At 30.8% G+C, this 10,392-nt stretch overlaps 1 protein-coding gene across 10 annotated transcripts in view; it reads left to right on the top strand.

Annotated features, from left to right (window-relative positions):
• The window catches only part of ATP8A (ATPase phospholipid transporting 8A1), a 302,393-nt gene that overhangs the window by 267,546 nt on the left and 24,455 nt on the right, over positions 1-10,392 (top strand). For 9 of the 10 annotated variants that reach the window (XM_071596985.1, XM_071596981.1, XM_071596980.1 and 6 more), the window contains one exon: positions 851-952. In XM_071596985.1, coding sequence (XP_071453086.1) covers positions 851-952 — 102 coding nt within the window. Of the gene's footprint in view, positions 1-850; positions 953-5,323; positions 5,411-10,392 lie in introns of those variants that run through there. The other variant, XM_071596988.1, reaches the window with a different exon arrangement.

The raw sequence follows: 10,392 nt of genomic DNA, 5'->3' as shown, positions 1-10,392 counted from the left end.
TAAAAATATAAAATTACCTAATTTTTTACACACACCTTGTATGAGGAAATGATTAAAGAGGTATAGGAAAAACTGGAAATAGGAATAAAAGTATCTGGGGAATTTTAATAAATTAGGCGTGTGGGTGATAAATTATGGATTTGTCAGCCAAGGGGTTTCTAGCATTGCTGATCACATTGGAAAGTCAGTGCGATAGATATGGGATGAGAATAAATGTAAACAAAACAAAGGTAATTTGGTTTTCAAGGAAGAATAAGGCCAAGTTAAATATGTATTTAAATAGGATTTCATAAGCTAGAGGAGGCAGAACAGTTTACTTATCTTGGAAGTGTTCTGGACAAATTGGTTGAAATAGCAGGGACCTAAGACAATTAATTGCATTTGGTGAAGAAGTTTTCACAAGGAGGAGAGATTTTATGACCAGAGTTTTCTATCTCAAAGAGTAATTTGTTTCCTTTTTCATGCAGTTAAAATGTGTACAATAAACCCTCACTAATCCAGACTGTGTATGGGGCCTGAGGTCCAGATTAAGTGAAAACCCAGAATAACCCGAGATTTGGCACAAGTAACCCCACTGAGTATTTTTGACCACTATTCTTGTGCGAATTTAATCCCCGACCACTTAAAAATAACTATATGGTAAACAGTAAGGCTGAAGTGTAAAGAATTTTTTGCAATGTTGAAAAATTCCTTATTGAATAAAATACATCACAGAATGACCTCAAATTAGCTCAGTTATTCTTTAATGTCTTCGATCAATAATTATAATATTTTTACTTTTAACCATTACTCATAAAACAAGGATTTCATTTGTTAAACTGGTGCTTTAATTTTTTTTCCATTTGTCCAGGATATATAATACTGCCTTCAAATCTACAACGGAGAGGGTTCGGGAGAGTGAGATAAGAAAAACTGATCCAGAGAAGGTCATCCATAAAGAATCTCGACACAAGTGAGTAGATAGTAATATTGTGAAGCTTTGCTAAGCTGGCAGTAAATAATTATAAAACTCATTTTCTAGGTTAAGAAAGTTGATTTTACTTTAATGATAACGAAACTTGTGACTATTTCATATGAGTAACATCTAAAGATTGTTTAATTATATGGTAATATTGTTAATCTTGCATGTTTATTAAACTTTACTGGAGCTAATTCATTTGCATGGATGCTTGTTTTGATATCTTGGTGATATTTGTCAACTCCAGTTTACGGGCACATCTAATGTTGCTATTATTATGCTTAAATTTATTATTCATGTTACCTAATATATAATAATGGTATTTAATTTGTATGATAATGTGAGCAGTTTAACTTATTGAGATATACAAATTATGGTTAAACCCATGTGGCATTCTACCTCCCAAAACATTGTCTGGCCATTTGCTTCATAACTCAATTCACACTGTCTGCATACATGTCTTCCACTAACTATTACAGTTCTTTTGTACAAATGTCTTTCATAACATTTGCTTTTCTAACAATAAGCCTTTTGTTGTCTCGTATTATTTTAATCTATTATGTATAAAAATTAATATTATTATGTTTTTCTCATCACGTTATCGAAACCAATGCGTTAACATCCCATCAACCAACTTTTCCGTTGTACATACTACAATCGTCATTTTTAGTTCATTCATACCCCTCTTGTAATTACACTTGAAGCGTTGCCTTCTTGACTGGACAGATGCTTATAAAATCATGTTTCTTCATATAAAGTTTGTGCAGCATATACTTTTTTCATAATACCAATTTAGACAGATTTATTTTATGCCTATGAAAGAACGAAAGTCAATATATGTCATGTGAAAGAATACAGCAAAGTAAAAATTCATTATTTTTAATGGGATTTGAAATGGCTAGAATATTTGAAGACAATTAAATTTACGAAAAGTCAATGAGAATGTCTTAATTATTTGCTAATTTAAATCCTCTCCCAGAATGCTCAAAATACCCTCATGGCCCTATATTATTTTCAAATAATCTAAAACAGATATATTTCATTTAATTTGTGCTCCTGAGTAAATTTGACTCAGAGGAATCAATGATCCAGAAGATCCCTTAAGTTTTCTCCATATACTCTTTAAGAAACTTTTTGCATAATGTAGGCCCTTTAATTTTCACTAATCATTATGTGTTCTGCCCAAATTATGGTCAATGAGAATTTTGATAGGGAGCTAGAAGGAAGTTAAAGGGTTCTACACGATTCCAGTGATATATATACTAAATACCAACTCTGCAAAAGCTCTAAAAATGGTGCCAGTGGGTGCCTAATTTGCAATCTTCCTTCATTTCTCTGGGAGTTTTGCCTTAATGTTACCATCTTCCAAATTTTTACTTATTTGAACCGAACAAATTTCTTCATGTAATATCTAATAGCATATAATTCTTTGTGTCAAACAAATACTTACATAATATATATGGGGAAGCAAGGTCATTCATTGAAAACTTGGTGTGCTACATGTTACACTTAGTGACTCATTAGCAGCATTAGTAACTCCACACTTCGGATCATTGCGGCACTTGAATCCTTAAAATTAACTGTCAGCTCAATAGCTGAAATCATAACATGCATATACTCACTTTCATATATTGGTTGAGGAAACAGGAATGCTTACAAGATGAAATAGGAGCGATAAACCTGCCTTTTTATGGAATCATTCATTGTCTCTGCATAAAAAATGGATATGAATCTTGATTTCTTCTATTTAAGCATTTTGAAGCATAAAATTCAAGTTAAAGAAACTATCTATGTTGTTATCACACTAAATGTAATAGTTAATGCTTATTTTGGATTCAGGATGCCAGTTATTATTTTTCGTTGAATTTCACTAAAATGTTGTGTGATTTGGGATCAAATACAAAAATTATTATTTTATTGGGGATTTAAAATTACATAAAAAGTATACCTATCCAACAGCAGTAAATGTACCCGAGAGCCAATATAGGAAGCATCATGAAAAATGTTACATTTTGCTTGGGTTAGGACAATGGACAGTTTAGTTTGTGCAATATGGTGCTGTTATTGCATTTGCAGCATCAATATTTGTGCCTATATTGGTTTAATGGCTTATGTTTTGGGTCATATAAGAAACATTACACTGTGCCAGATTTGTTCTGATTCAACATTGTGATGTTTTCAGTATATGCTCAATTTTATTTTCTTCTAATTTTTTAAGTGTGCATTCAATTAATTTACTGTGTGGACATTGTGGTATTAGCTTCCCTTGTTAAAATATAATCTATCATGATTAATTTGAGCATAGATATGTCAGCTTGGTCCCAATGAACTGAATAAATTGTTTAAAAAATGCAGCTTTCAATCTGGAAGGTTCAAGCGATGAATACACCTTCCTTATTTTTGTAAACTATGATTATTTTAACTCATGAAATAATATTACATAGATGGATCTTTATACATGATAATCATTCTCATTGACAAGAACTGAATGTACAGTGTTTCCATTTTTCAATTTGAAATTATGTTAGGATATGTAAATATATAAAACTGGCTGGTCAATAGACCTTGTAAATATTTGAAGTTAAGTGCAGCTGAATTCCTATCAAAGGTACAATTGTTTTCAGAAGTATTGTACACAAATAAAGTGAGTGAAAGAGGGAAATATTGCAATGGGAATTATATGGGAACATTATGATAAAATCAGTGGGTTTAAATGAATCCCACAAGGATTTTTTTTAGAAATTCTTAAATTTTACACTTCTAGTAACCTAGTATATAATAATTCATTCAAAGAAGTACTCACTGCACTATGTTTACAATGCAGAATTCCTTGGTGAGTGATTATAATGCATAATTATTATAAACCACTTTTTGCCATTAAAGTGTAAAATATTTTGAAAAAATTAATATTGAGACTGGCATAATTAAAACCATAAAACTTTTATTCAAGAGAAGATGAGTATTGTCACGAGTTAGTCTACACAGCTACTTTTTCCATACTTGTACCGTGAGAAAAATGATATGTATGATTAAGAAGGGAAGTTATAAGCTGCAAGTTGTACCACTTAATTTGTGTAAGTAATTTTGAAAGCAATTGTACATTAGTTCATGTTAATTGGATATCATCCATTGCGGTATTTCAATGAAATTTTACCTGGTATTGTTACTGTTTTTATCTCAATGGTAAAGACCCTTTTTTTACCAAAATTACTCCAGTATTTAAACATTTTGTGAGGACTTGATATGGATAGTAGATTCTTTGTCCGTTTGATAAATCCTCTTCTATGTTGGAAGTTACCATGAACTCCAGAATATGGACTAATTCCAGTATGATAGAGGGCTTTGATGACTGACTAATTAGATTAAAACACTTTCTCTTTTTAATGATGTACATGATTAAAAATTTAGTTTAGTGGGTATTTCCGAATGAAAATTATTTTTCTGGATATTTTAATGTTAATACAATTATCACCAATGTACATAATGGAATTGCTCTTTGACTGTCTGCTGCTTCATACAAAACAGCATCCAGTGGTCACTAGTGCAACTGTTAAGTTTGTGTGCTAGGAATGGGCATATAAAAATTATCCATCACTCATCAACTGAAGTGAAACATAAAATTATTAATGGGAAAAAATATCTCAGAAAAGAAATGAGGGCATATCTTCAAGTTTTGGCTAATCTTAATTGTTTAGGATGAAATTAACCGTGGGTGCTATTATGGAGAAGCTGAGAGTTGATAACTTTAAGTGGTGGTCAAAACAGTGTGCAACAATTCCTTCATGTTCACAAACATTTCCGGTAACTGAATGTGATGCTTGTAGAAAATATATTTTTGACCTAAAAACAGAGGAAAAATTGTTCCAGTTGAGTTTCCAGCAATACTAATTGCATATTCATTGTCAAATTGGTTTCTACCATTCACTTTGATGAAGTGCAAGGGATATTTGTAGTGCTTATTGTTACATAACCACTGTTACCTTTAGTTCGTTTCATTTACTACTGAGATATTTAGTTAAAACTGCTGGTTATATTTTGCTGTAAATGTGGGAATACTATATAAAGCAATGGGAGTGCAAGGAATGTATTATCTTGTAGATTATTTTATGGCCTTTAAGTATTTTGTGTCATGTTGATCACTATCCCTATGTACATATTAGCTGATAAATAACATGACCACATCATTGTTTTCCTTTCGTTTTGTAAGCTCTGCTATGAAAATATATACTTTTTATGTGAATATAAAAAGGATTCATTTGTATGAACTATGAGGCATCCAAGAAAGATTTTATTTTAAAATTTTGTTCATTTTGAGGGTTTTTAACTATGCCATCATTATGATATAGCTGGTGCTAATTGTTTCAGATTAAAAGTAATTGATGGAATTAATGCTGCAAAAACTTGAAGATGTGCCTTATATCATTTTCTTTGTAAGTACATTTGTCTGTTAGTATTAATTATTTTGTGGCACGGGTTTGGATGTCATAAACAGCTTATTAATTTTTTTTAAATCTCTTCAGTATGGTCTTGATAATTAGTCTGTGGATAGTTAACAGTATAGATTATGTAAGTAAAATGATCTAATTAGATTTTTATGAAGAAGTCCGGGGAAAATCTGTCATCATGACTATTCATTTGAAAATGTTCTTTTACTTATTCAGCATTATTATAATTTCCTCTCTTGCTAATTAAGTACTTAAACAATTTTGCCACCTCCTAACACAATTTGGGATCTTAAATGTGTCAGGCAGTTGGAGTGCTTTTGTAACAAGTTAAAAGATGATAGATTGACCCTTTTCTAGCTAATATTTTTACAATAAGCCCTCTTTACATATCAGATCTTTGTATTTTCTCTTGAAAAACAGTAGAAATTTAAATGTGGTTGTAGAAAGTTACACTTATTTCCAGTGTATTTACAAGACTGGTCTTTTGAATGTGTTAGGAATTTTTAATTTCCGGAAATATGTTTGATGTGAAGTTTTAATTACATTTCACATCTTTAGAGTAAGAATAGAGTTGTATAATTATTGTCTATAATGTAATTGCATTGTGTATTTAATGCTTAATGGGGAAAAATTTCAGATTTTTCAAACTCATATCTGTTAGAATTTTATGCTCATGGTTTATTATGTGGCTTATGCTTAGCAACATTAGATATTCGTAAGCATCTATTACAATTACTGTTGTGAAAGGATATAACTTGAAAATTTAACATCTTGCATCATTTTAAAGAAGCAGTAACTCATCGAACAAAACGAAACTGCAAATTCATATGTTCAAGGTGGCAGTACAACATTAAAATAAAAAACTCTTCATTATTTTAAAATCCTAGAATATTATAGGAATTCCTCTTAATGGTGAGAAATAATAGGGATTCATTAATTATCTGGTTTTCCTGCCTCAAAATGAAGTTTTGCCAGGGGAACTTAGGAAGTAAAAAAATCATTAAATATTGTAGAATGATTCAGTAGGACTTCAGTGCGAGATAGGAAATTATTTACCTATTGATTAAGATATATCCTAATCCTTATCATCCTAAGATGACTTACTACACTGTAATGATGTGTAATTATTCCTCAGCTGTCTCTTGACTGCAGAAATTTGACTGAAATCCATGCGAGGCCATTATCTCAAAAGTTGAAAATAGTTTTGGGAAAAATCTTTTTTATGTTTTGGATCTTATAATTCACATTTAAAAACAATACTAGAGGGTGACTTTGCAACTTATGCTGGGGTATTACTTATCTACATGAATGGTAGTTTAGCCATTAGGTTTTTCTGGATAGAAATTTCTCTGATTATCACAAGTACCAATCAGGTAATGACTTGGTCATTTAATTCAAATAATATTTTAACTCAACTCTCTTACTTTTGATGTATGAAATTTTTATTTAGTCAGGAATTCCAGACTAATTGTTGGGGAACAAAGAGTACTCCTCTTTGAGGATAGAAGCTTCATCCTTCAGGTCAATCATATGGATACCTTATGTTATGTGTAGCTCTCATTTCCTATCTATCATAACTACATTCATGCAGACCTCATGTATTGGCAGTTAGCTTAATATCAATGTAACAGAGCAAAATGAGCTTTAGTATTCATTCACAACATTATTCTTTTCATTATAGTTAAACATTAAATGAAGATAATCCATCAAATCAAGTAGCAATGCATCTCAAGAGATATGCTATATTTTTTTATGACTTGCAGATAAAAAGTTTTTGAACAAATTGAGGAAGCATGTTAATAAAATTGGAATGCTTATAGAACTGGTACACTAAAATTCTAATAAAAACAGTGGTTATTATTCTAGTGAATATAATTTATGATTACCTCTTCCTATGTATTTCTCCAAGCAATATTTAGTTAGAATTGTCTGTCTGTGAGATTGGTAGTATTGTTTCTGCTAAGCCAGCTGTCTAGTTATACCCCTTATTAATGAATGTAAGAGAACAGACATTTTTTTATCTATGATTGGAATTGTGGCTCCAAGAGCATTTTAATGACTTTAAACTATTTTAGCCTATTGAAGTTGCAGAAAATGTATTAAGTCCAGTTATTTATTTAATGGAGAATTAACAGTGGCCATTTGGTTTTGATATATATTTTATATTTGGTGAAGATGTTTATAAGCTCACTGCATTTTTAGTGCTTGGTGACATGATTTAATGTACAACAGGTGATTTTCTTGCATATAAATTTGCAACAATGATTTTGAGCATTATGTACTTGCGAGTAATATTTCTATAGTCCAAACACTGACAACTTTTAGGCACGAGGATAAATTTTTGTCATAGAAGATTTCTGTTTGCCTTTAAACCAGTCTTTAATCCATAAGAGACTCTGCAACCAATTCATTTTCCTCTCTGTTAATCAGCTACTCTTTTAACTCCCACTGCCACTATTTATTCATTCAGTAGATACATATCATTTACAATCACAATGATATTCATTATTTTATCATCCCTCATATTGAGTAGTGATACTAATTTAATTCATTGATTTGAAATAGTGTTGACAATAATAATGTAAAGAATCAAATGAATTAAAGTTGCCATGAAAACTGAAGTACCATATTTCCTGACCCATAAAATGCACTGTTTTTACTCTAAAATCGGCCTGCATCTTATGGGCTGAGGGTATATATAGTAGTTATAACTTCATCCGATAAGAAACTAGTGGGTTCGCCAGGAAAAATACTTACCATTAAGTATTTTTTTTCTTACATCAGGCATAGAAAATGATTCCTTCAATTTCAAATGTTGATAATAGTTCTGTCGTGATAATACTTCCTAAAAAAGCTCTCGGATAAATGGTGATATGATGCAACCCATTTAGTTTCATGTCCAATATGGTGCTGCTGTGAACATTGGGCTGGTTGGGATGTCCATCCTCTGCTAATACATTTATCTCTCACAGTAAACTCAAAGTCTATGAGCACTCAGCTTTAAGTAGTATGAGTCTCATTCAATTCATATTATGTTCATTTCTGTTTAGTTTTCACATCTACTTCTATAAACACAGACTAAAAGTTCCCTAAAAAGTTTAAATTAGGATGACTTCATGGGTTCCAAAGAGATAAAATTAAAATACTGTATTTCATTTAAACTTGAAGTTGTGAATCAAGGTTTTGTTTTATTTGTTTCCAAAAGTCATTTCCTCAAATGTGCCCTACTGTTAAATGAACTTTTTTGAGTTCATTCATTTTTTACTTGAGAGATATTTAAATCATCATGGAGATCATCTGAGATTTCAAAAAAGAGACAATGGAGTCTTGTTTAAGAAGTCATGTAGCATGAAAAGGGCAGTCGCATAAATACAAATGAACAAATTATATATATATATATATATATATATATATATACATACATACATGTATATAATATTATATATATGTATGTAATATATATATATATATATATATATATATATATATATATATATATATATATATATATATATATATATATATATATATATATATATATATATATATATATATATATATATATATATATATATATATATATATATATATATATATATATATAAGATTTCCTGATCAATGGAATAAATACATTTATTTTCCAACCGTAACTTAGTCCATTGAATCTGCTTAATCCCCTTTACTGATTTAAATGCTTATACTTAATCTATAAAATCAGTTAGTTTCCCTGTGCATGAAATATTCCCTCTGCCAGGTGTTACTCAATGAAGTACATAGTAGATGAAATCATGTTTGCCTATGGAGGATATCTATGCAATCATAAACAAACTCGCCACAATGTAAAGTTAACAATGATTTCAATCTCCTTATTTAAGATTTAAGATGTTATTCTTTTAAATCATTGCAAAAATATTTCAGTATGCTGAAAGAATATAGTAATTCAACATTATAAAGTGAAGGGGATGACGGATGTATGTACATCAGCAAGCTTTAGTAAATGGTGTGTGCTATAATTAACGATTTAAATATTTGGGACTTATTTTTACAAGTCTTCTCCATAAAGGCATTAGTGTCTTTCCAGAAGAGCATCAGTAATAATGTTGCTAACATTATCCAATTATCAGTAAGCATTCAAAAAGGTAGAAATTATAATGTATTCTGTCAACATTACCCCATCAATGTAAGCATTTGTGCCCACTTCCCATAAAGTTGCACTTCAGCAGTTTCGGTCAAATTTCAAGCTAATCTCAAGCAACCACATGAACAGAATCATAAGATATCATTGAATGGTCAACCCTATAAAATGCCTTTGTTAAGTTGAATCACTATCATCCTACGTCAATCCAGGATTTGTTTGGTGGTGCTCTCCACTTGAGTTTCCTAACTGCTAACCTCTTCAGTTCTTCTACTCACAGGGGCTGTTTATGCCCAAACTCTAATCATGGCTATGGAGTTCATCGCTTCTTCTATTTTATCTGGGTTTGTTTCTTCTCTTATTCTCAAAAACATTTTTCATTTCTCTGTTGGTATCACCATCTATCTCTCGTATCCTTGCACAACGGTCCTTCATTCATTCTCTGTCTTGATTTAGTGTTTCCTCTCCATTTAGTTTTTTAACTGTGAGTAGATTTTCTTTTGGAAAACTTGGTATTCTGGTGTTCCTTTTTTCAACTTTTAACCATCCCAGGTAATCCTATTTCCGGAGCAAAATTAATCTTCAGGTGTAGTTTTTTCATTGATTAATCTTATATTTTTGCTACACACTCTTGGTTATGATTTTGGCAATTTATGCATCCGGATTTTTGGGGCCTCATCCTTTATTCCAAGCAGCAGTTTCTCATGTTTTTGTGTAACCATTTTTTTGTAGATAAATCTTGTCAATGTCCTTGGCATACATCACCATGCTTGTGGTAAAAAAATTTCTTGTTTATCTGCCAACCTTTTTTTTGAGTCCTGGATGTTCATAATATTTTCCTATTTATTCTGTGG

Source organism: Hetaerina americana, unplaced genomic scaffold (assembly GCF_022747635.1).
Source record: "Hetaerina americana unplaced genomic scaffold, ioHetAmer1.1.p SCAF_8, whole genome shotgun sequence".
NCBI lineage: Eukaryota > Metazoa > Arthropoda > Insecta > Odonata > Calopterygidae > Hetaerina > Hetaerina americana.
Note: the sequence above shows the minus strand (reverse complement) of the source record. Positions and strands in the feature narration are given on the sequence as shown.